This window comes from Plodia interpunctella, chromosome 16 (assembly GCF_027563975.2).
Source record: "Plodia interpunctella isolate USDA-ARS_2022_Savannah chromosome 16, ilPloInte3.2, whole genome shotgun sequence".
NCBI lineage: Eukaryota > Metazoa > Arthropoda > Insecta > Lepidoptera > Pyralidae > Plodia > Plodia interpunctella.
The window spans coordinates 6,407,780-6,435,633 of record NC_071309.1 but is presented as its reverse complement, the minus strand read 5'-3'; the positions used below and the strand labels follow the sequence as shown (position 1 = coordinate 6,435,633).

The 27,854-nt window shown below is 35.9% G+C and overlaps 1 protein-coding gene across 4 annotated transcripts; it reads right to left on the bottom strand.

Annotated features, from left to right (window-relative positions):
- Positions 1-449: 449 nt before the first annotated feature.
- stumps lies at positions 450-27,799 on the bottom strand. Of its 4 annotated transcripts, none has more exons than XM_053757219.1 (15): positions 27,620-27,799; positions 18,294-18,597; positions 17,874-18,121; positions 8,659-8,776; positions 8,060-8,286; positions 7,511-7,677; positions 6,887-7,031; positions 5,605-5,756; positions 5,139-5,271; positions 4,416-4,606; positions 3,505-4,336; positions 3,349-3,423; positions 3,137-3,234; positions 2,653-2,786; positions 450-2,411 (listed from the first exon to the last, which is right to left on the bottom strand). In XM_053757219.1, the coding sequence occupies exons 1-15, from the start codon at positions 27,624-27,626 to the stop codon at positions 2,234-2,236; spliced, it is 3,009 nt and encodes a 1,002-aa protein (XP_053613194.1). In that variant the 5' UTR covers positions 27,627-27,799; the 3' UTR covers positions 450-2,233. The 4 variants fall into 4 exon arrangements, with proteins under 4 accessions (XP_053613194.1, XP_053613192.1, XP_053613193.1 ...); XM_053757217.2 differs by lacking the exon at positions 27,620-27,799 and adding an exon at positions 21,187-21,348; XM_053757218.2 differs by lacking the exon at positions 27,620-27,799 and adding an exon at positions 18,819-18,942.
- Positions 27,800-27,854: the final 55 nt, after the last annotated feature.

The window sequence follows — 27,854 nt, the reverse complement described above, 5'->3', positions numbered from 1 at the left end:
CATAAATTGTTTCATTTAATTTTTTGTCACATATGCAGACAGAGAAATATATATATATATATATATTTATTTTTTATTCTCATTATAGATTTATTTTCATATTGTTGACCCACGTTAATTTATATGAGTTTTTGGTTTGCAGTACTAATTTTGTACATCTGCTTACAAGATATGTGATTTTATAATAAATGTGTGACTAAATTTATGTATGGCCCCTTCATTATTTGCTTGGCTATAATCCGGAATAGGATTTATATACTGAGGGGTTAGTGCGGGTTTGCATTTCACTTCTCACCATCGAATCGATTCGAAGTGTGACGCAGCGAACCATTGCAGTGTGGTTGTCGTTGCGTCACACTGGCGTAATGTCTCACTTCGAATCGATTCGATGTTGAGAATTGAAATGCAAACCTGCACTTCGCCCACTGATGCCAAATAAAATACGTGAGTACTTATGAACTTATAATTTATTTCAAGAATGTAATACGTACATAAATGCAATTTTGGAATACATTAATACAAAAGTACGAAATCATATTTTATTTCCCTATAAATTCCTGCATGCTTCCTAGTCGATTAACCATAAACTAGAGGAGTATATTTTGTACTATTTAAAATTAAAATACCATCTTACATTGTAAGGTATTCGAATGAAAATAAATAGAAAGGAATATCTATGGCTATTTACATAATGTACAAAAGTAGATATCATTCAGTCTTCAAGCACTCGTGATCGAATTAAATGACAAATCTAAACATGACAGAATATCGCAAAACGTCATTCAGTCATATACTAACTTCTCATTTTTAATCTAACTACTCATTTTCAATTCCGTGTCGGTTTATTTGTGTTAAACTGTGTTTTTACAGTCGGTCTTTAAAGAAAACGGATTTTTAACCTAGTTCATTAAAAAATATTATTTTGCATTGCAATACCAAAAAGAATGGTTAAGATTGGTTGATGAAAAACAGTGTTACCAACCAAGAATAGGACAACAGCGCTCTTGTTTATTTTCTTCATTTTATAGACAGACTAAAAAATAACGCGTTATTGTCCACTATATACGTATAATAAAATGCAATATAAAATGACGTTTTAACGTTTTCAAGATCTAACTCTTATTCTTTGTTAACATTTATAGGAAATATCCTTCATTTTATGATTCCAAAACACTAAGTACAGCAACAATACAAAACCAAGATGTTTTGAAAAATTAACAAATTTATCCGAGTACGCATAAGAATAAGAAAAACCATAAAAATGCCGAACTTCCCTCACATATTTAGAACCTTATTCTTTCAGTTATAAAGTCCGAAATTCAAACATCTGGTTTCAAGTCATAGTAACACAATCTTGAAAAGATTTTCTTAAAATTACCTTTAGTTTATTTACAGGACTTCTATTTTTACGAAAATTGCCATTGCTTAGTTTGGTTTAATTGTTAGCTCTCGTGTATTGTATTGATTCAACTCAACTCAGGCTGAGCCTGGCGACTATTGATTTTCTTGCATCTGCGCATTACACTAGGTGCGTTGTTACCGGTTTCCTAAGCAACAATCATTTGCACTGCAAGTTATATGCTCAAACCGAAAGCGTTGTTTTAATCCGTATCATTACAGGATCTCTTGTAGTATTAAAAATGTATTACAAAAAATGTTCAAATTATTCGTATTGAACCAAATCAGAAAAGCGAGTTGACTTTTTTTCGTAAATTAATCTTCGATATAAGTAATGAAAGAATTCGGATAACTGCAATTTTCATACTTTAAAAGTATGAAATAGTATTGCCAATTTTGCATATTATTTAAATTGCAATGACAAATGTCGTTCAAAGAAATTCTGAGTACTTAAGTAGGCACATTCAAAATTACAAAACGTAAACTCTAGCGTAGTCAAAAATACCTCAGCTATTTGAACAATTCTAACAAGTTGATTGTATAGAAAAATTTTGTTTATCTGGTTAATAAAAAATATGTCAAAATTAAATGTTTGTCGCTCTGACACATCTCATTCATTTTATTATATTTATATAATATATAATACACAGTATAATCTTTACGGATCAGGAGGTTTTGGAAGCTAAACGTCCTTGGGGTGCACATCCACTACAATATATAATGCTCTGAGAGCAAAACGTTCTCAATTTGAAATGGGTTCGAAAGCTAATTGGCCTTGCCAATAATTAGTCCTCTAGACATAATGTCTTTGAATCTTTTTGATAATAGGTTACATTTACGTGTGCGTCGCTGAAATATTCATATACATATGTGCACCATCGCGATCGTCGCATCGCGGCCGCTCCTTTGCGAAGTTCATGCGTAAATGCGTGCTGGCGTGCGCGTCTTCGCAATCCAATCGCTCGCGCGACGCTGACGCTTCACGCTCCACTATTGTGGCCATGTGCATGTTCCTTTATTAAAAAAAACATTGAGGAGTTTGAAGAGCACGGATAAAAAATCGACATATACAAACGTAATACTAAAATAATATTCAAAGCTTGAATATTTCTAGCTGCTATTTGGATTATGACTGTATTCATTTAGGTCTCTATTGGAACATTTTTCCTTTGGCTTATTCACTTTGTACCTTTGATTTGATTTTGACTCTTGAACACTAGTTCAAGAGTCAAATTCAATATTGGAGTTTCTCACCTCGAATCATGTTTAGGGTGTCCAAAGGTGGTGAACTGCGGGCACCCGTTGACGGGGCGGGGCGGCGGCGGGATCAGGTAATCGTCCAAGTGGCTGTCGTCACACGAGTGCATTGTCAGAGTGCTCGTTGAAATCTACGAACACGTTGAAATTGTTTAGTGAGCTATGTGGTATGACTTCCTAAGGGGAACCGTGCAAGGAAAACTAAGGAGATGGGGAGATTTGATACTGATTAGAAAGTTAGTCCATATTTACTGTACCTAACGCGTTAGATACCGTCATGATTTAAAATTCACTACCAGAGTCGCAGTTTCTGAAATTTACGATTTAGGGATCTTCAAGAAGAGATTTTTTCAGCTTGCATGAACGACCTTATTTTTGTTTCTCATTCGCTTGAGGTCAAATGCAATCAAACCCAGGAGAAAGTCGAACTTGAAGAAATAAATGGGAACTTTTTCAATCCCATTTCACAGATAATACTTACAATAGATCTAGTTTTGTCTTCGATCTCGGATTGCATGCTGTGGGTCTCTGTCACACTGCCTCCACTTACAGTGCTCAGACGTCCGGAAGACGAAGAACCTGGACATGAAACATTTCAATATTATTCGATAATTCGATCAAATATATCTATAATATCTTTTTCAAAAATTTTAATATTTTGAATCTCTGTCGTGTTGGCAAAAGTTGACTTACTTTCACTTAAACTACTATTTGGTCTCGTATTTCCGTTTCTCTTCTCGATCGTGCCGTTACCGTTTTCTTGGTGATCTGTAAATAAAACCACCATTAGATATTTGTACTTACATTATTTGATTATTATATAATAATAGACATTCATAGAATACTTACTTTTGCTTTTACTCTTGGAAAACATCTTCTTCACCCTTTCGAATGGAGTAGGTCGTTTCATATTATCTTTGATTTTTTGTTGAATCTTATCGTACTCCTCCCTCATCTTATTCAATTGCTCCTGCTTTTCTTTCATCGATTGTTGCGTCTCGTTTCTATTTCTCCACTCCATAACTAACTTCTCCACTTCTGATATTGTGAATACGTTATTCTTAAAGTCATTAATTATTTCTGCTAGCTCTTCTTGGCCCGTCAAAGGGCAATTTTCTCTGCAGCTTTTGACGCTGCCGCTGCAACGTGATTCTTTGGTATTTAGATTTATTTGGCTTATATCACTAGTAGGGGTATCAATATTGAAAGTCTTCGATTCTTCGGTGGGTGAATACAAAAATATGTCGGCTTGTTGTGCCATCAGACGCGAACTATTGGCATACAAATTATTTGGTCTGAATTTTGGACTCTCGACCTTTATGTTTGATGGCTGAACTAAATAGTCATGTTCTATAGCCTGTTGAATCCTGCCTACGGTGTCGTCGATTAACGGGAACTCGTTTTGGTAAAATTGTTCTTTCACCGGAGGCAATTTTAGGGTCGGGCGCTGCTTTTTCTCTTCTGCAGGTTTTTCAGCGTTTTCTTCCAGATTCTGTGTACAGGCTTCGCTGAAGGGGTCTGATGATGTTTCAGATTTCTCTTGAACTGGAGAATCTACTGTATCTCCTGATTCTACAATGCGAAGCTCCTTAAGGTTTTCTTGGCATTCTTCTTTATCATCCTTATCATTATCAGACATGTTTTTCAGATAGTAATACATATTAGAGAATTCATTGATTTTCTGGAACAAAGACAAAAATAAGAAAGGCGATTTTTAAACATTATAGCACCTTTTTACCGTTAATGAAATGGTTGCTTACCAAATGGTCGGCCAGCATGTCAGCCAACCTGAAATGCTTGTGGTCCCTGGCGAGGTCGGCCGGGGTCCGCTGCCTCACGTTCCGCAGCGCCACGGCCGCGCCGCCTCCCGGACACTCCAGCAACTGCCAGCACACCCTCTCCAAACCGAACCGAGCCGCCCAGTGGAGGAGAGTGGGGTATTCCTCACCACCTTCAATGACAAAATTAATTTAAAAACTATGCCTGAATAGATATACCTACATAGGTATAAACATCAAAACTATATGAAAACAGATGTGAGTCTTATGGAGTATGCTATTATGTTACGAATCAGAAACAATGGATTATTGTATAGATACCACTATAGATTTAATACAATGAATGCTACAGATGGATACTTACTAATAAAGGTAAATTTGAGATAATATAGAAATGTTTTAACAACAATAGGTGAAGAAATAACACATTTTTTTTATATCAATCGTGTTACCACTTGAAGCTCATGCTTAAGACAGGATAAATTCTAGGTCTGCTTTATAAAACTGAACTAACGCGATAAATGCAATGAAGATACATTTTACACTTTATGTCTAAACAAAGTATTCTTTTTTATATTCGCTGCTAGCATGGTAGCTAAGTATTTGATATTCAAATAAAGCCTTCCATTTGTACCCAGTAGGTACACGGTATATCGCTTTATCAAATGCTCACATTATGATGTAAAGATTTTACAATGGACTCACTCGACACGTCCGCCTTTGGATTAAACTGTTCGTTGGACGCCAGCAGATTGAAATGTGGAGGTATGTTCTTCTGAAAGGCGTTCAGCATCCAACTGTCTAACTGTTCCTTGCTAGTTGTCTTGAAACCAAGAGTCTGTGGGGAGATATATAGGTGTAGATTTTTAACACTAGAAATTAAAAAGTTTCAATACGAAAAAAAAACTTGTAGTGTTTTAGTTTCTTGTCCATGTCCTTTATTCTGAAGATCCATGGCGAAAGAATTGTTCTCCACACTTGTGACTTAATATTGATCAAAGAGCTTACACTATTAATTCATAAGGGCATAAAATTTGTTTTTATTGTTGTTAAAGGGAAGAAGAAAAAACATTTATTTAATACATTTGATGTGTAGGTAATATATACATCAAATAATTTATGAATTGTACCGAAATAGTCTTTGTCTTTTTTGTTATACTTGTACACTGACCTGACACATGAACTCCAGAGGGTGGTCGGAGGCACGCAGCAGCTGGTCCAGCTCTCGAAGACGACTCTCACACTTGATCTGGCGGCGGCCCAGGGACTGCCCGTTCTTGCTTACTCGGACCCACACCAACATTGACACGTCAAGGCAGGATTCTGTTGGAAACGTCTTATAAATTTTTTGCGTTACACCCAGCCGGACCACTAGTACCGCTTGAACAGCATTGATGGTAAAACTGGGCTTAAATCACACTTATATATTGTGACGAGGCTATTCATCTTTAATTCTAATTGAGTAGAGTAGAAAAAGTAAGAAAGTGGGCCCTGGGCTCTGATGCTCTATGGCCGAAAAAATAACTGGAAACACGCTCAGATGAGATTATTGTGACGGGGCTAGCTTTGAGTAACCGTAATTAACGGTTCACGTTGCAGTGGAGTTATGTTCATCTTAATACTGTTGAAAGTTTATACTAAATAACTACCGCCGATAGGTAGATTCCATTAGTACCTACGTATAGTAGTACTAGTAGTACCTATGTGAGTGTAACAAGTGATGATTCATTTTCACCATTTGCGAACAAAATATCTCCTATACAAGCCTAATAAAATTACTTCCCATGCATGCAAATTGAATCTTATGATTCGCAATTTCTCACGCTTCGCTTTGCATATCTCTCGTATCTAGCACCTAAATTGAAATCCATCATCATTTGAGAAATATACTTGATTTGAAGTTGCTGGATTGAATTTTCCAATAATATAATATAGCTGATTCTGAAGGTAGGTAAGTCCTTAAGTCTGGCCATAAGGGGCTCTTAAATAACAAAAAGAATAAAACATTCTAATGTCAGAGCTGGATGCTTGGTTTGGTTGGTGGTGGTGCGCCTTTTATTAATCAATCATCAAATATACCTACCTACATAAAATTCTTCCGAAGTTGACAAACTGACTTAATATTATTTTATCTACTGCGTAGCTTAATGACGTTACGCGTTAGACACATAAAAGCTTTTTACTTTTCAGGGCTCTTTGTGGAATGAAGACTGACTCAATATAACATTTTTAAATTCAGTATGAACTTGGCTACTTTAGTAAATTGACAAGTTATTTTCTCCACTAGAAAACTTGGAACACTTTCTGACGGAAATGGTATTAGTACGAAGAGTACATTTTAATAGTCCTAATTAAAGATGAAAGTGATTCTTAATTTGGAATAACTTTTATTTTACCTCATATATATTATTATATCGTTAACATTTAACCTTTAACTAAATCAAAGTACCTACCTGGTATATCGAACTGCAACGTATATGGGTTCCTCTTCTTAAAGGAGGGTATGTTGATGACCTCTCCCTTCTTGTCCACCATTATCTTAATGCTGTCCTCTTCTCTAATGGGGTCGTTGAGTAGCGCTATCACCCGACTCTGGCCCTGGGCAAAGTACGATAATAAGGCTAAAAGAATTCCTTGTTTAATGACCTGACCTTTACGACAAGGAAACATTTGTTATGTATTTGGGCTCGTGTTCATTAGGCATTTACAATATACCTAGCGATATTTTACTTTATTATAATATATCTCAACGGGAATTACCAGTTAAGTCGTGATAATGTGACTGTATAACGGGACTTACCACGAAGTATTCTTAAATTTCTTAGCCATCATTATCAGTCATTTTAATGTCTCAACTGCTATATAAGTAAATGTATGGATACGGAGGATTTCTAGACCCACCAATGCGTAAAGCCGGATATATAAAATAGCAACCGCCCGCGACTTCGTCTACGCCTATCTAGTCTACGCCTGTGGAACTACTAAAGGTCTAGTCTATATCATCAAAATCATTCCAACAGTTTTAATTTTGTTCGTTACATTAAAAAATACAAATCTTTAAAACATTAGAGACTTACTATTTTGACTTTCTTTGGTACAATGGAGAAGCTGGTTCGGTCAGTGGCTGTGTCCTTGCAGTCCTTGGTCCTGAGGATGCCCACGGCGGCCGTCAGGAAGGTGTCCACGAAGGACGTGTCCTTCTCGCGGACCATCATCATTTGCCATTGTTCTATGGTCGGATAATCTGAAACAATGTATTTTTATTTATTCAAATGTCGAATTTTTTTTGCCATGCTTTTGTTCGCTGCACCACAGATTCTGGATGCACCAACATTTTTTAGACTTGAAGTCGTCTTCTCTGACAACCTGATGTGTAGAGTTATTAACCTTTTAGTCTATTTATGCAGCACAATTAGTTACAATGGTGGATAAAGAAAATTTTGAAATTTTATTTTGGATGTTCAATGATAGCCGAGCTACATGAATGAGACCACCCTTATGGGTAATGATCTAAGTTATGGGTGGCCATTACGTCTGTAATTATTTACAGACGTACGCCTTTGAAAGGAAATATGCAAATATACCCGTACCCCATAATTGAATACAAACACAGTTGTTACTCTTACCTTCGCAATTATTCATTACAATTTGGTTCTTCTCGACTCCCAAGAGCATGACTAATATTTTGTCAGCCTTGAAAAGGTTTTCACAGTTGGTGTCCCGCTTTAAGTCCGCCATCTTGGTGGCCAGGATCGGACACATGATTATAATCTGTAGCTGTGCTTTCGTCAGCTTGTCCAGCTTGTCATGGGCGTCTGATGAAAGCAGCTCCTCTGCTGTTATTGGTGTAACTCTACAACAAATACGTATATAAAAGGTATAATAAATGATTAGCGAAATCCTACAAACACAGAACTAAGTAGGTTAAAATTAATTCAAGAAGAAACTTTGTCCGAAGCCATTTTGCGCCAATAGACTAATCCCTTGAGTTTGTTTTCACGATTCCTTACAAGTAAATATTGATTTATGCTCCTTGAAAATTTAATTAAGCTATAAGCGATGTGAGGATGACGTAAGAATATTATCTATTCATAATCTAGGCCCTGACTAAAATATATCCATCTTGCTCTATCGAGATATAAGATTAGATAATCTAGGTACTAAATTATAGTTCAATGTTTTTCGCAGGTTTTCTTTTACAAATGCAGAAACTGGCTCAATGTACCTGTAATGGTGCCGTGCCCTTTGGGACATGATTTTGTCGAAGCTGGCGACGAGGTAGTCGGACCACAGTGCACTCTCCGGGGACCCCGAGCTCCACAATATCGCTATGTCTTCCATTTCTGAAACAATACATTTTTTGTTAACTGCCAGTATACTTTAATTTTTGTATTTTATTTTTGTTAGCTTTTATCTCACTATACTCGTATATAACTTTAAAAAAATACCCGGCAATTGTTGGAATAAGTACTATAATCAAGCGTGCACCAAGCTATCAAAATGCATTCTAAATTAGCTCATAAAGTCGCCGCATAAAGTTCCATACGGAATAAGTAAGTTTTGTTGATAAGGTAAGCTATACGAAGATGTAGGTGTATTTTTAACCCTTGACTACAGGAAGTTACAAGTGTAACGTATCTGTGAATCTGTCTGTATATTCTACTATTCTATTCTGTATTAGCTACGGACAGACGTCCGTAGCCAAAACTATTGAACCGATTATGATCTAGTTTTTTTTTATTTGAATGCAAATTCAATCGAGAGTGCTATGTTTGCAAAATGTGTGTTCAGACGTCAGCTCTTATCTAGCGGATGAGTGGATGAATAAGAACCTGATAGAAAGCTCATCAAATTATTATTTTTTGTAAATCTGGATATTCAATGTAGGTACATTGAAGGAAAAAGTATAGGTACACAGTATAGGTGGTATATAAAATAAAGAAGCTTGCCTAAAAATAAGTCAGCATGACTTTTGTGGAATATTTTCCAGAACGTGGCATATTATCACCGAAAACCATAAGATAATAAGCATGCATAGCATGAAGAATTTTCACTTGATATCGGGTAAGCAGTGACATTATGGGTAAGGTCAATGTCTGCTTGGATCAGAGTTCAGTCCCCGTCTCGAAAGCGTCGTAATCGTATACTCCGGCACATGTCATAAAATACTCTGAAATTTTTAAATAACGTTCCACCCTATTTCTTTTACCGCTTGTTATGACTTTATATTTTTAAAATGTTGTATGTTTGGTTACTGGAAGTATTATATAATCTGTGGTTTGGTGCCCATAGTCAAAGTTAAGTAACGTTTTTTCAGCATTTTGTGTTATATTATAATTATTCAAGGTAGATAGATAATGTAATTAGCCGCTTTGAACATTTCTTTTCGGTGAAATATAACTATATAAATAAATATATTATTGGAAATTAAAAAACGCAATAAACAGGTTATGTGACTGAATCAAACACCATTTAAACTTGCAAATCAGCAAAGACAAATATGTGTAATTGATGTCTTCAAGCATAAAGCATGAGTGTAATTCAATGCAATCCTGCATATCATAACAGAGGGATCTTATTATATTATCTGTTGCTCCACAGTTGCGATTCCATTCATAGCCACTTGAAGTCAATGAATTAGCTCCCTTGATTAATGAGCTTGCATTTAAATAGATACAGTTAAAAGCAAACACTTAAAATGGTTGTGTAAATATATTCAAATGAAAGTAAGTACTCGTAAACCCTTTTAGGGTACGTTCTAAAAACACACTTCCATATATTTCTTTAGAGTATGAATGAAACATATGCCTGTTAAATTTTTATTGCATCTACCGGTGCATTAGCTGCGTAAAGGTGTCTATCCACTACCATATACTGACACCGACCGCTATGATAGTTATGCTCCATCGAATTGCCAATCAGAAAATATCTTTATATTTTGACATGGTTACCTATCTGTTACAAGTCCTATGAGATTATGAGCTATATATTACAACTTATACTCTTGTCTCAATATAGATCTATCCTGTAAAAAACAAATAAAACTATACCTACCTCGGGGTTAAAGGGCTCGGGGTTAAACGTTTGATGAGATGATGTTTGTTTGATGAGAGAATAGAACTAGTCAATATGTCTAAATTTGTATAAACGGCAGGATGACGTTCACTTTGCACAGACATTCCGAGAGCTACCCGCCGTTTTAGCTGAAAAAAATATACGCCAGTCGCTGTTGTCGCCGTAAACTTTAATGCACGCACAGGTCGCACAGCTTCGCATCGCGTCGTGTTGTGCAGTCGCCGCGCAGCTAGGACGCCGGGTTAAGAATATGCTATGCACCGCGCGCGCCGGAAATGCGTACGGATTTATACTCGCCCACCTCTGCCGCCAAATGAAGACCCGACTAAATGTAATATCCGTTTCCTAAATAGACAAACGTCTATCAGCGTCGCCCGGAATAACGATGCCCTATTACATGCAGCCGCGGTGTTATGCTAAACAGCTTGCACTGGATTCTATAACCTTCACAATAAGTGTAGTTTTAAAGATGCCTTAATTTATAAACAGACTGCAGTTTAAGACAAAGCTCTTTGATAGTGAGATAGTAACTACGTGGATGTTCTTATCAATTGATTAGCAAAAGCAAAACGAATACTCTGATTGTTTGGCGGGAACGTCGATGTAGGATTTACATTTTATTCAAATTTCAATAATGTTTAGCTTTAAAAATACGTGCACTCGTATTACTGTGGTAAGAAAAGTTTTTTTGGCATAGATTATACTAATTCACCAACTAACTTAGGGGAGGGCAGGCTATTCCTTCCTTCTACTCAAACTGTACAGAACATCTAAAAAAAAGCTCTTGGAAAACGTAATCCGTTTAGGCTACGTTACGTATACATAAAAACTCTGAAGGAAAATTATATGAATTAATTTTGAGCAGTCGAAATTGCTCTGAACTGAAACAAAAGTCACTCTCAACCTAATCGCCACACCATGTGCCTAGTAAGGCCACAAAAGGCAGTTAAACCTATTAATATCCCAAGGTGTGTAGGCAACGTGAATATTACGCAAAGCTTCTTAAATGGATCACAGAGGTACCTACATGGAAGCATTTGGGGCGCGATGCCCGCTCCAGCGCGTTAGTTTTCAGTTCAATGGCCTCTGCTTTGATGTGCCGACTGAAATGTTGCAGTTTCCAATAACGGCCAGTGTGACAGGTGGCTTTTTGATCTGTTTCCTGGTTACTGTTATTCTTATTGCATGTCTGCAATAGGCTATTATGAATGGCTGATACTTTAGTGTTTATTAGAACTCCGTGTATGGATTTTTCTGAAGTTAACGTTAACCCACAGTTGCCTATTTGAGTTTAACTAACGTAATAAAACTTTACTTTTTCTTATAATATAATATAATATTATAACAGATTGTTTTTGTTTACAATAATATTCATTGACATTTAATTAATATGTAGAAACATCAGATGCAAAAGCTGCCCGTATTATTCAAGAAATATTATATATTATATTCATTTAATTCGTAGCAGCGCAGCTACGAAGTTTGCTACAGAATTGCTGCGAGTGAACACAATTTTCTCGCTCTACATTGGTATTGGAAGCCCGTAATTGTAATAGACGGAACTGAAAGGAAAATGGCTGTGGGTTCGCATTATCTTATTACAGTATAAATAATTTACTTTGTGCTTTGTTAAGTACCGTTTATTAACAAGTCATATGAATTAGACATGAAAATATTTTTGTCGTTAAATCTGCACAAATAAACAAATATTTGTACATGTGACCACAAATATTTGTTTGGGGTTCTGGGTGTGATGTGCTCGTATCCATTGGACTCGAGATACAAGCAGTGTGAGCCGTTGAGAGCTGTATAGGTATATCTGATTGTAAACGTACTCTAAATAAAGATATAATATTTATTTAATTTCAAAGTTTCATTCAGTTTAATTGGTATTGTTCTAAATCGTATAAATTCGATATTTATTCATTTAAAAAACAACGTTGAAAATTGACTTGCGCCTATGTTTTAACAATAACTGCATTTATAAATTAAACGAAAGGTTAATTAAAGTTGATGTCATACACAACTTGTTGATTCAGTAATTAAGGAAATGTACACACACGCCGTTATATGTATAGCAAGAACCTAAATTGGTCATCAGCTAAATGTAGGGCATGTGTAGGCGAAGTTGTCCATATAATACAAGGATTCTAACAATTGTGAATTATAGATAAATTAATACAGATTAGTTATGTATACTTTACGCGATAGAGACGAGAGTTGTGAAACTCGAAGGCCATTTGCAGCTGTATGGCGGGGTTATGTTTTGTTCTTATCGAGTATGTTAATTCCTAACCCTTGTGTCACATTTTATTTAAGTCGCCTTAAGGCATTTGACATGACTTTTACGACCTGCCGCGTCTAGTAGCAAATAATCGCATACAGATAGAACTTAAACTGTTAAACGGTGTGCAGGTTTCCTCACGATGTTTTCCTTGACCGGAGAATATAATGTACTTGATTTAAATTATTAAATCAACTACTCAAAAATGTGAGTAGTCCAATAGCGATTCAAAAGGCAATAAACATTGAAATTACCATTTTATAATCTGCACTAACAGATTGCTTAGAATATCTAAAACAAAATATATCACAGATATAGTATAGATTTCGAAAGTGTATGAATCAGATTTTCAGCCGAATAAAAATGCTTCTAATTAACTAGTAAAGTTGAAAGTCCGCTTGATTCATGTGTCAATTAAAGCGCAGAATCATACTGAGAGGTACGCACATGCGCACCAATTATTTTTATAAATAGAATTAGTATAACCACTGTCAGTTAGACTGGCTGATTAACCATAATTTTCTCAGTTTTACCACAGCATTAATATTATACTGTGTTTTGCGGCGATGGCAGGAAACAGACCATAAAGAACAAGTATTTTCAGCTATTTTTTGTAACAAGTTAATAGATGAAGTTGCAGAATTACATTGGTACTTGAATAGGTCTATGAATAAACAAACAGTATCACGTCTCGATCCCTTACGAGATAGACAGAGTCCCAGTTTAGCTGAACATAGACTGGTGGAATTGATGTTAAATTAGTGATTAGTGGCTAGTCAATCGTTTATGCGAAACACCAGTTTATAAACCTTTTCCTTGATTGACTTTTACAATCAACGGTGAAAAAAAAGCCGTTGATTTTCTTTTGCTCTTAAACCAACATGTAAACAAATCTATTGTGATATACAAAAATCTAGTTTCTTCTAGGATCAGGTGGACTTTCAACGAACACAAAGTAACAAAAGAGGTAAAGCAGACAATCCCTTTTCAGATCATTTTTCATAGGATTTCTCTTAGCACACAACATAAAGCTTTGAATCGTCCTTAAATCTTCTAAGCAGATTTACTTCGACACTATTATATAAGTTTCTTGGAACAAATATTTATTTAAAGCTTCATATCCATTCCCCAACTCCTCAACCGTTATTGACAATGTTAAAAAAGAAGCTGGTATAATAAAAATCTTAAAAATATATAAATTTAATATAAAAATAGTAATTAGGTACATGAACGTGATCGATGTAAAAACGTGGTAATAAACCAAATAAGCAGTCGCATATTTAAAAGATTTTATTGTAATGAAAAAATCAATTATTGAAATTTTTGTAATTAGCTATGTAGTAATCACGGTTCCCTGAGGAAACTAGAGGAAATCATCCTTGAATGCGGTCACACGCGATAACGCTGTCTCCTCCCTTCCGTCTCGTCTTCAAGCGACAAGCCGCTGATAGTAAATTATGTACAAACAAAGTTGTAACTCACAACTAGCTGATAACATGACAAGCCGTTCAATAGACAATAAAACGAAAATCTTATACAAAACAAAAAATGACTACGTAGTTTAAAACAAAGGAACCCTTCGCGTCTGTTTCATTTCCTTCTTTTAAACCACGCAACGGATTTTGATGCAGTTTTCACCGTTATTTAACATAACGTGACGAATGCTATTGTTCAACTAAGAACTTTTAGGAATTACATAATCTACATGGAAGTAAGCGTGTGCTTTATCGAGAGGTACCACCCACTTAACGTAAATACTTAGTTAACATATTGATGATAACGGTAGTTAATTTATGTTAAACCATGCCATTTAAGAAGGTACCTAACTACATTCCGACTGACTGGAATGGATTATAGATCAAGTAAACGCAAAATATACCTAGTAGCTTCATTGTGTCTCTCGGTTGGTCAAACATCCCGTTTATTCGCTTCTTCTCTCAGTTTCGATGGCGAATCTATAAACACTTCATTGGATTCTAAATATTTTTTGCCAGAACCGAGCCCTAATTTACATTTTCGGCTGTAAAGCTCAGATTGGCTTGATTGCCTATTAAACTAGGAGTTAGTAAACAATCATTCAGTAAATTACTGTCATTTCTCTGCTGTAGAAGTTGTACTGTTGTTTTAACTTACGCGCTAACTTGTTATTATCTAATGTATACTTAAATAGTCTTCAATAGAGATATACTACTTATGATCTATGTGGCAGAATAGTTAATCTAACAACTTCAATATTCTGCGAAATAGATAAATCATTTAATATTCCGTGTAAAGTACGATAATTCAGATCAGATACGACAAATCACGGACGCCATAACTCCTAATTGTTACAATCGATTCTAAGATACAAGTTGCGATCTATGGGAGCTGGCTCTACTGAGAACACAAAGAAATAAAGGCGTTTGTCCATTTGTATTCTACGGGCGAGTACATTACGGGAGCCACTTCTATGCATGTAAATTATGCCATGTTTATTCAACCGAAGGAGCCACCCTGCATGGCTAATGTGCAAGCACCATTAGTTTCCATCCCATCGGGATAACAGACCGTATTCTGTAGTGCGAAGGAATAAAGTCCTATGATCATTGTAGCGACAACGGTAACACTTAATTTGGTAGCGAACTACGGTCTCTTTGACATTGATTTTGGTTGTACTGATTGGAGGACATCTTCGCAATGATGTAAAAATATTCAAATGGTCAATATTTGAAAGTATGTACGTAAAATTTATCGAATAAATTGTTAAACTGAAACCATATAGCGCGCATAGGGATATAAATACTTAGGTAAATATTGGCGTAGTAAATATTTTAAAATTGGATTATGTCAATAAGTAGTTAAAGATAAATAGTTATTTCAGTGAGATTACTATGCCATACCGTATAAGGTAACTCGAAATAATGCCAAGACAAAGATTAAAGACAAAATATTCGTACAGTACCTATTGACAAGTAAAAATGACAACCACTAATATTCACATTACGATTAAAAATATTATTACAACACAGATCCTACAAAATTGACATATAAAGTAGTCCTATAAAATTAGATTCTTCCTCCGTTTAGTTAGTTTATGAAAAGTACTCACTCATGTCACCCTTTGTTTCGCTTCCCTCCATGTTGGCACTTTGTCTAGTCGTTCAACTAAGTATCATTGCACTAAACTGCATGCCAGCACTAGAAAGCGCACTAAATAACACAAGAGTCCTGCGTGCTGTGGCAAGGAGAGCGGTGCGCGCGCGCAGGCAAGGCGCGTCGAGTATTGCGCGCGGGCGTCAGGCGGCGCATGCGAACGCGCTTCGCATACTAAAAGCTCGTCGCGACGATAATCGCCACTCGCGAAGTCGCCGTCATCCCTCGGTCCTTTACATTGATATGTTTTGTGTTCACTGGATAGAGTCATCACTAGTAAAAAAAATTGTGACCTTTGTAATAATGATGCAGCATCGGTGGTTGGGCAGAAAGGTTTAATACTTAATATTTTCAATAATAGATTCATTCTATTAGCTATACATTATATTACTGTGCTTTATGATATAAAAATAATAAGCAAACAAAATCGTCACCAGTTTTCATTACGAAAATCAGTCTCGATTCTACGTCAAGTTCTCTAAGGAGAAATTATCTCATTAGTAGTAGGTAGACTTGTAAACTCATAATCATATTAGATACCAAGAGGAGCTTGGGATTGATATTACTCTAGCACAATATGGCATGGCAAAAAACATATCCAGCATATGATAAAAGAGATCGGTGGTCCGTCGCCTAATCTGCTCAAACAAATTTGGGACGGGTCCGAGCGTCGATATTCTCACAACGTTATCGAAGATCAAATACAATGATGTAGATATTAAACACGTTACGATTGTCCATCCGAGTGTCCGAGATGTTTAATCTAATCGTCGATACATGTTCTTACGATAAGCAAAGGTACCTCTATAAATACTTATGTAAATAAAGTTTCTAAAGAATATTTATGAATATCAAGGAAGTTCCAAATAAACTGGAAAAGAGTGGATGTAACAAAAAACTTAACTCTCATATTCGGTCGGAATTCGAATTCGGTCATCATCTTCATATATAGGTGCCTAAGTAAGTAGTTGCTTCAGAAATCTGGTATTTCTGATTATCAGAAATAAATCTCTAAACTGGCTGATATTGAAACATTTGAAAGAATGTGAGATTTTGGTCACACCAAAAATTCCTTCTGTGATTGGCTAAGTTGTAGATTTATTTTATTTTCTAAAAAAATAATAAACTTTTAATCAAATGAAATTCTGAAAATTTAACAATAACTGGAAGTTCGGTGATGAAAATGAAACCATATCTATATATGATATACTTATTATTAACTATTTCTTGCAAGCAGCTAATGAACATTATGACGATTACTAGGTCTTATTATCACTCGCCGTCAGTTCTCTAAGAATGTTGCAAATTAACCGATAACTCTTCATGTCCGAAAACTTGATTGATACCAATTAGTGCATTTACAGATGAGTAACATTAGATATACAGAAAAAGGTCAAGCGCGATACGCCCAAATCAAAGATACCGCTGCCCTGCGCGCGCGCAACTCTTTGTATTTTAGAGCGTAATGCGTCTTGGGCATTATCAGAAGGGTCCAGGGAGCAATGTTCCCGTATCTGCCCTACGTCGACTTGTTTACGACCATTTATCAATATTGTCCGCTTTCACGTCTTATTGTTTCCCAATAATAGATTTTAGTGCGTTTCCTACGATGTGCCTCTTCAATCATGTCTTATTACAAGCATCTAATTAAACTTATGTTGATAAATAAGTGTAATGTCGTATTTGCTGTAGCAAAGGAGTAACATAATAGATAATCTCAAGCCTAACTTTCCAAGGGCAAAAATAATCAAGGATTAAATTGCTTATTTCAACATTCGATCATTTTATTAATGACTCGTTAAACATCAGTCAGCTTGATGTATATGGTTCGCTGTTAGAATCGGTTACTAATATAAACATTTACTTGCACCATTTCACCCATAATTAGCCTACTTCGACATTCAGGTCGAATGGTATATTTCACATCACAATAATAAACACTCACTCACCTTTAAAGGTAAAGTTCTTTGGCCGCCTTCTTTTCACAGTTTCGTCCTCTTTAGGGTTGAATCTTGGTGGAGGCATCCTGGGTACTTCGCTAGGTACGGTGGTGACCTCGCCAGTCCCGCCGCCTCCAGTAGCCAAGTATCCTCCCACAGAATGCCTTCTGCGGCCTTGCAGAGGAATTGTATAGAATATTTCTTCCCGCTCCTGGGTTCCTTCTGGTGTTACGACTTTTGCACATATCTTGCCCTTCCTGCGTTAGAATAGATGGCATGATTATAACTATATCGCACATTCATCAATGGTCATTACTGTTTTAAATTTTCAGGCCTGACCTCATCTAATTTACTTTTTTTTGATAAATTCAAGTAAATTAGATGAGGTTAGGCCTCATAAATTATGAAAAAGAATATTTTCATATTTACTTTATCCGCGGAGCAGTAAACGTGTGTCTCATATCACCAGGTGCGCAGTCTCCAGGTCTTGGCTCCCCTTTGAGGAACGCTTCTGCTTGCTCGGGTTCTTTAGCTGATAGGGACCGCAGAAGCGCCCGGAACTCCTTTCTTCTAGGACTCTCGGGCTCCCTGCGTCTCGGCGAGCCCAGCGGACCAACCCGGACCTGGTCCGGCCAGACGCGGCTCGGAGCAGACCGGGAGTATGCCTCACTCCCCTGGAACTCCGCACTATCGGTGACATCTTTATCCGGTAACGCGAAGTACGACGGATTGTCTGAAACAAAGTTCATTTAAAATTTTTACAAGGTCAAACAGTACTCGTACTTCGTCTACTTCCAATTATTACTAAGGGAAATAGGCTTAGGGGAGACCAAAGCGGAAATGCTATTACCGGAGGACTCGCGTTGGGTCGCTTTGTGGCTAGTTCATTAATATTTTGACAACTATTGATGAAGACATTTCCGAGATGTCTTTAGAAGTATAAAAGACCATTACCGAGAATCATAGCTGCGGCGTGCGGCGACGCTCCCTGACCACCACTCGGCGACTGTGTCGTGGAATTATTCAATAACGCCAATGAACTAACGGCTCTCCATCGCACTGCGGGCAGAGTGGACCAACCTAGTTTTGAAAGCCGGAAAATGTGAATTGAAAGTAATCTGCGCTTGTCTGTACTCCGCCCTAGACAGCTACGAGATGGTTGCTACGATCGTGGGATAACTACTTGATTTACGCACGTATAACCAGGATACTTATATAGGAACAACAACTGTAACTAAGTGCCAAATAAATTGATTTGGCAGAAAATTTACAAAAATAAAAATGCCTATATTCGAACACTTAAAAAAGTTAACTATTTTCAAAAGACTTACCGCTGTGAAACCCTGCAAGACAAAATACTTTAATGAAATGTCAAATAGTATCTAGCTCGTACGTTCAATCAAAAAATAAGAACAAAGTACTAAGACGAAATATAATTAGAAGCACAATCTCATAAAGCCAGCTTTCTACTTTTTGCCGGCCCGCATATGGGCAGCATATTAAATTCCACAATTTTCGAGGACGAGGGAATAAAAGCGACCCTGGGAACATGTGGCGGGACAAAAACGAGGAAGAGACAATGGACCACTAGGAAACCACTACGCGGGATGCTGCTCTATTATTTGATGTCATTAGTGGAATAACAGTGGTTGTACATTTGATTATACATATATTATGTCGTGTAATGATTTTAGCCACGCGTGTGGCGAATATGATGGATGATCCTTGTGTGGCGTCATTTATTTTTATTTAGACTATAGATTTGTGTGAGATCAACTAGCCACTTTCCTGTTACTATATATAATTTTAGGACTTTATTTATATCACTGACTTTTCTTAGCCAATTTCAGAGATGACATTATAAAAAATATATCCCTTTCGTATTAATAAATATAAATAAATAAATAAATATAAAAATAAGGGTATTAGGTCCAATTAAATTACATTAATATATCGGAGTCCCAGTACTCGTCACGAGCTTAGTGAGAATAGTTAAACTCAAGGTTGAAAGCCCAATACTGAGTTTCTTTCTGAATATTACTTGTAAATAATATTGCCTGCTTTGATGAAATGGATAATTCTATTTCAATATAAATAGATAAGGTAACAAGTTACTAATTTTCGTTCAGAGAATGATTAATACCTTGTAAATTAATAATTCAAGTTTTATACTAAAATAAAACAATGATGCTTCTAATTTTATTTGACTTCTAATTTTATTAGATTTTGGCATTGATATTTTACATAATAAGTATCCGTTTATTTAGGTAAGTAAATATTTTTAAATGTAAAAATTTTAACCTATGTACTTTAAATATTACGTTTCAGAATCCTAACTATCTTTGGATATAAATCAAATAACTGCCGAATGAGCGTGTATCTGTCGAACATCGTCGATTCATCAGACAACGGATGCTGTTGTCTGATGAATCAATCTGAGTTCTTGGAAAGTTTAAAAGATTCTCTATGAGTTTTGTGAATTTGTTTCGGTGCCAGACTTATGACTAATTTTACGATTCTTGATAATTTTGGTTATTTTTTTGAATGTCTGCTTATACGAAACTTATATAAGTTTACATTTTCGTGTAATTTTTTTATCTGATTATTTAGTCCTAATTATTTTATTTATAGTAGCCAGTAATTTGTAGCTTTGGTAAATTTTAATTAAACTAGAATATGACGTGAAAAAATACCTGAGAAAGTCTAAGCCTATTTCAAACTGCTAGGTAGTTAAAGGATCAAGTTCCTAGCAGTTAATTTCAAACTAAAACAAACACATTTAAACTTTCGTTTGATATAACTGCCAGTAATATTATTACTTATTTATTACAGGACGTGTAACATCCCTATTTTGTGCTGGGGTTAAAAAAAAGATTAGATCACCATCAGTGCAATGCTCCGAGCAGGATGCAGTGCCGTTCTCTAAATATTCTTAAAGTTACAATAAAAACTTTACTTATGAAGGAAGACATGCTCCGACTCACTAATTAGTATAATATATAGTATACATAAGTATATGTATAATGCATTTTCTTGTGTAGTGTGTGCATAAATATCCATGCACTCTCACTAAAACATTTCATAATCAATTCCAGCAATTTTTTTTTCTGTTAAAGATATAACATTTCTTGTCTGTAGAAGAAAAAGTTAGAAAACTTTAAAACAATTCCGAATTCTTGAATAATGTTATTCGCATAATCCGATAACTTCGCGAACTGGATAAACATTCGAGAGAAAATTGCAAAAGTTTCACAAGTTTGGGCGGGCGGCGCCCTATGGAGCGAATAATGAGTAAACAAGGACAAACACTTTTGGAACTCACTCGTTGCTCGCAGACAGTAATCGAACTGGGGTCCCATGATCACGGTGAGATCACAATCACTGAACACGACACATCCCGGCGGACGCGAGGCGGGGTATGCGCTAGCGTCGATCTCGAAGCCGTCGCGCGCGCAGGTGGAGCTAAGCTCACACGTGTGGAGCTTTTTACAAGGGAGCTTTCTGGGCACGCGCGGCAGGAAGCGTCGTCGGAAAGCTGCAGCCTGCTCTCCCGTTTAATATCCGAGTTGCATCCGCTCGACAGCGCGCTAGGTGCTATGTTTGTAAATAAATTCTACATTGTTGATATTACAGCGCTCATTCATATTCATGCCGGTACAGTTTACCCTATCGGGGGTGGGAGACGTGATCCGTTTATAATTTGTGTGCACTATGAAACTGGTGTTGGAAATAGGTAGGTGAATAGAATGACATAAGTATTTATAACAAGTATAGTTTATGTAGTTGCAAGGCATACATATTGCGTTGCACCTATTACATTATACGTTTAACCTATATAGATTCCAAATTGTTTTAGATTACAAACTGAAAACTCAGAAAATGAGTAATATTTTGACTGTTAATGAATGTTTGCAGTCGAATTATGTACATAAACATTCAATCAATCTCATGCCTAACACATAACAAGAATTGAAATTAGCCGTTGGGTGAAAGCAATGAAATGGAAGCTATTATTACTTATTGAATTTAAACACTACCGGGATCATACATAAACCTAACTATTATAATGCATGTGATACGTAAAATTAAAAAAGGATTTGGTAATTATGTTTACGATATCGCTTTCTGAATTATACATTAAGCACCTATTTCAAGAATTTCAAGATACATACAACCCTAAAACATAACTCAATTTTTGGGCAGTCGGGTAAAAACTATAAAAAGCTCAATGCGCGGGTTGCAGTGGTGCATGACAACGTATTACAGTTCCAATCTCGCCGCTCCCGCGCCCGCTCGAAAATCGAGAGCTGGGTCAACTGCAACTGGGTGTCAATTATAAAATCAATCGAAAATTAATGTTACTCCTGTAATCGAATTCGTGAAGCTGTGACACAGGATTGCTTGATTTTTGCTTTTCAGGTCTGGATCTTGACTTCTTGACATCAGAATTTTTTGAACCAGTCCATTATAATAAACAGAATTTTATACAGATTATGCCACCACAAATATCATTAAGATGCTTTTTGCCGTTGATTCATTAAATCAAATCAGTTCATAAAAATGACAACCTTTTTCAAATTTTTATAATCCCTATTACCATCATTGGTTACCGGCATAAAATGTTATCGAGCGACACAGAAATCGCTCCCTTAGTCGGTGGAAGCAAAAAGTGAAAAAAATATATACCAGATGTTGGTGGGTCGGTGTTTACTTGCATCTGCTGTAAAACAAAGCTCAGTCTTGTACTGCACGGATTAACAAAAGGCGAAATGGCTGGTCTCCTTCTGTTCTGTAGCACTTAAGACAAATATTGCGTTTTATTATTTGGCAATGTAATATTATTCACCTTTTGAAACATTACTTTTTTTAGATGATAATATTAGCGCGTATTATCATGAAGATAACTGAAAATCAGTGGTTGTGGATATCTTCAAGGCATCTTCAAGGCACACATAATTCAATCATCTCAATGCTTGCTAATGTTGACCCTGGTTTTATTATTTCTGTATATCATCATATATGAACATTAAAAAAATATATCTAAATCTAATTATCTCAAAGTGCCCCATGTGGATTATAAAAATATTTAAAATGTGATGAGGTTAAAACCCGTGTATTCCGAGAATGTCCGAGCTTTGCGTTTATTTTAGTACACATTCATCTCACTAAATGAAATAGCTCATTATTCACTCACGTTATTTTTTAACTGACTGAACGGATCACGATAAAATTTTGCAAACTTACAACAATTTGTCTTCATAATATTTAGTATAGAAGTGTAGATTAGTTTAATTATTATTTCTGAAATAATAAAATCTCTGTATTCTTATATACAGTATTAGTTGACATGTGTGTTTGTGACCCAAGATGATCTATTTTTCAACGTGCTTCCGATATAATACCGTGAGAAAGTCGCGCGTGTTTCCGTTTCCTTGTCGCCAACCTTTAATATACGTCACGCATGCGACAAGGCGCATGGCGGTAACTAACACCTGTAAAGTGTAAAGTTTGGCGACAATAGTCTAAAAAGATAAATTTATGCCCAATTATATTATAATGTATACCTACATATATCGTACTAGCGTACGCTGGCGGCTTCGCCTGTGAATCATACGGAAACATTAATTTTTCCGGGATGAAAGTTACCCTATGTCTTCTGTACTTCAAATCCAAATATCTTGAAATTTAGCATACCTAAGTAAGGTATGCTAAATTTCAAGATGTTTGGTTAATAGATAAAGCGTGAAGGTTTAACAAACAAGCTTACTTTCACATTTATAATACCTAGGTACTTATTAGATAGAATGTATAAATATGTAATTACCTAATTATTTACATATACGATATAGGTTGAATATCTATTACCCCTTTTAATCTATGCACTGTTTCGGCGCCAACGATTTGCTATCATTTCTTTACCATCCTCACGAACACCCAAACTACTACTTATACATATAACTTCCTTTTATAAAATGCTTGTAGTAGCGTGCATGTGCATCGCTCAAGGGTCAACTCACGTCCGGGCGGTCAGAAGTTTATCCGTGGCTTACATGCAATTGACTACTTCCGTTTGTGTTGAACCAATTTATTAGGAGTTAGAGAATAATACGCTCTATAGAGTATTTTCGAGACTATGTTCAAAGTACTGTTACTTGAATGTATACCAATAGTGTTAACTAATATAATGGTGCTAAGGATCTGTGTGGAATTCTTTGGGAAAGCTACATAAGTCAATCTAGGGACTCCTTGTAGTTGAATCGATGTAGAATTGTAACTACTTCCGTAATGCATGGTATTATTACGTTTAAACATAATGTTCTGCTAATGTATGATAACAAAGTTCATAAAAAAATCTGTGAATCAATGTAGGATGAGGGTACAATGTAGAACATATATTTCTAGACGAACAGTGTAATATTTTTACGTATCGCTATTATAACATATACCGACTTAATGTAAGTTTATTTCCTCCTTCGCGTTAATGTCTGTAAATTGTAATCACAAATTGTGCCAACATTATCCAGAAGTGAATATGATAAATTTCTCAATCTGCTTAATTCTAAAACAAAGTTCATCGATCTCGCCGGATTGCAGGCGTAAGATTTGGGTCATACCTACATACAGGCTGTATTTTTGAACATGAGATAATCACATTCGGTACTTGCAGTACAACTAATATTTGTAACTAATAAATAAATTATTTTAAACTTTTAATTAGAAATAATTGGGGGTTGATTTTTGAAAAAAGCTAGTATTTAAATTCGAGTCTTTTACTAAATGCATATCAAGTTTCATCAAAATCGGTCCAGCCGTGATAGCGGAACAGACAGACTGACATTTGCATTTATAATATTAGTATGGAGTATGGATTATTATGGCATATAAACAATTCATCTTGCATTTCTCTGGCACTCTCGATCCAAATCAAATTGAAATGTGAAGCTCTTGTATCGTGGAAACGAATGTGTTCCTTTATTCGCATTTATTGACTTTTCTCCAAGGTGAGATAGAAATATGGTACTTCGTAGAAAGTCTGGGAAATGGTTAAGATTAACCGTTAGATTTTAAATGATTGAATGAATTTAAAACAACGATGTAAGTATGTACCTATTATTTTGTGAAAAAAATACGTAGCTACTTAATAATTCGAAATTATTTTTCTGAGGTTCAAGCGTTAACTACTTTAAAGCTACTTATGTAGGTGCTGAAATTTGATATCGATAATTTCAACTAAGTAGGTAAGTACCTCAGTTAAAAACAAAAAAATATGTGATGATTTAAACTCTGTGCCTCTGGGGCGGATTACTCAATGGGGTGCAAATTGCAGTAAAGTGCTATCAGTTTCTGAACACGTTGTCAATTCAATAAGCAATTTAAAGGCCCGTGCACACGGGATTCCTGCTGCAGCACTTTTTCTATATGGAATTGTAACAAATACACGTGTGTACACATGTGTTAAATTTCCGTTTTCATCATTTTAACTTCATTTTAAGTTTTGCCTTACGCGTGCTGGATACACGTTCGGTGTACAAGGGCCTTAAGACTGGGCCAACCCGCACTAGAACCATCATCGCATTTTATCTTTTTTTTAAAATTAATACCGAAAACTAAAAATATACTATAGGATATTAGCCTACTGGACAGTTGTCACTATTATCCTCGGTGGCCGCCAAAATCCTTGTCGTATGATGATATATGAAAGGTGGGCTAGAATAGGCACAGAATGGGTCTCTGCTGGCGGGCGACGCAAAGAAGGCCGCCCGAGAACAAGATGGACGGACAATTTAGATGCAACGGATAAAAACTGGAGGAGTTACGCAATGGACAGAGCTGGTTGACGAAGTAGTGGAGTGGCCTTTGCCTAGCAGTGGGACTGTGGTGTCCCACTGCTATGGCATGGCTATTAAAAAAGTTATATGATTAAAACTATAATATACTTAATACTATCTAATAAAATCCTTTATCTAGTGCAGAATAATACCTACCCAGTTGTATTTTTTAAAATAAATGATAAAACTGTCATGGTGAGCAGTGAGCGCCATCTAATAGTTCATTTTTGAAAGTTAGTAAGGTTAGTAAAATTTATCATGGCTGAGTTATAAAATAAAAATGGTTTGTTATTCAAAATTATGTTCCCAAAATTTTGATTGATTGCCACTGTAAACAAAGACAAAGCGTAATAAATTTTAATTGTTCTCATATACGTATTTGGCGAGCTAACTGTACGCACCTCCGCATCAATGTCATTACGATCATATCATATCTGATCAGTAGGCCAATGCAATACGGTATGCAAGTTAATTAAGATTTTATTGACGTGGAGATATTTATTTAGGCACACCTGCCTATATTCTTTTTTCCGTCCCGGATTTTCTCGGGTGAAAACATAGGTAATAAAATATTCACCAAAACCTTCCTCAGGAATCACACTAACTATTGGTGAAAACCGCATGAAAATCCGTGCTATAGTTTTTAAGTTTATCGCGAACAAACAGACAAACATATGCAGAGGACTTTGTTCTAAATATGTATAAAATGAAAAAAGGACGTAAGGATGTGAAAGTATAATATGTTTATTTCCCCTTCACGCTTTGTGGATCGGGATCTCTTGAAATTTCGCATATAATTATGCATTTTCCTTTCATCAGCACTCGATGTGTTTCAGTATACCTTTTGTTTGTCTATGTACTTTATTGTGTACTTCCATTGTTATATTACTAATAAAAAATGATACATAAATTTATATTTAAAAAAATAGTAAGCCCTTCTGGCATGATAAACACTGAATGATCTTCCGGCATTTCTTCTTAGTCGTTCCGAAATGCTAGTAGTTTGTAGCTTTGGTAAATATCATTTAATTTAGAATATAGCGTGAAAAAGTGCCTGTGAAGGCCTAATTTCTGAATAAATTATTTGATTTTGTATAAACATAGTTTTAGTGCTATTACCTACCTCTCGAAAAAAGTAAGTACTTAAGTACCTAGGTACCTATACTGTTCCAGTGAAAAATACCTACTGTAGGATAATACTTATAAGTTAACTACTTACGAATGCTCTGGGATGAATTTAAAACCGTAGAGATAATAATATGCCAAGTAGGTACGTATTTCTTCGGCCAAGATCGGCTTCGGAGAAGAAGTACGTAGCTTTATGTAATTATTTTATAGTAATTTTGTGCTCTTTATCATACTGTGACTCCATGGATTAAAACTAAACTGGTATTAACTGTTGTGTTGTATTTTTCCTTATCAAATAAGTACGTATAAAAATAGACTCTAGGAGCCACTACACCGCCATTCGTATAAAATACTTATAACAATATTATTTTATTCTAGAAGCCTTTGCCTCTGTATGTTGTAGAAAGTTCGGAGTTCAGTTAAGGAAAATAGTTATTTTGTTTACCTACAAAAATATGAAACTTTATGAGTAGGTACCTACCTGCCTACTAACACCAACACCTATTAATTTACGCTGGTTTATTTTCGTAAATAGGTATGTTAACTTCAAAATCATAACACGTCTCACAATCTTCAATAAATTTTTATGGCTCCGTTTTCCCTCGACATTATTTATATCTCACACCTTAAAACGGCGGCGGCCAGCGCAGACGCTCATCACGAAATATAATAGACGCTACTCACATAAGGGTCTTCTTAACAAAAAATTAGAGGTTGACAAACTTTCGGTGAAGACACGGATCGAATAGGAAATGCGAGATCGAAGATTGTTAAGCATTCATACGGCACCCCGCTCACCCATCATCGGCACATCCGCTGCTGCTTCCGGTGCCAAAGATGGAGTATCTACGGGCTCAGTTCGTTGACAGCCAGCGACCTCCTCGATGCCAAAACATCGTTTCACTATTTTCCAATCACAAAATACACGAGACACTTTTCAAGAAACAGAAACACGGGCGCAGAGAGCGGAGAGCTACGTAAACTTACGTATAGTGGAGCGAGTCTTCAGAGCTATTTTTGATGCAAAAGCGCG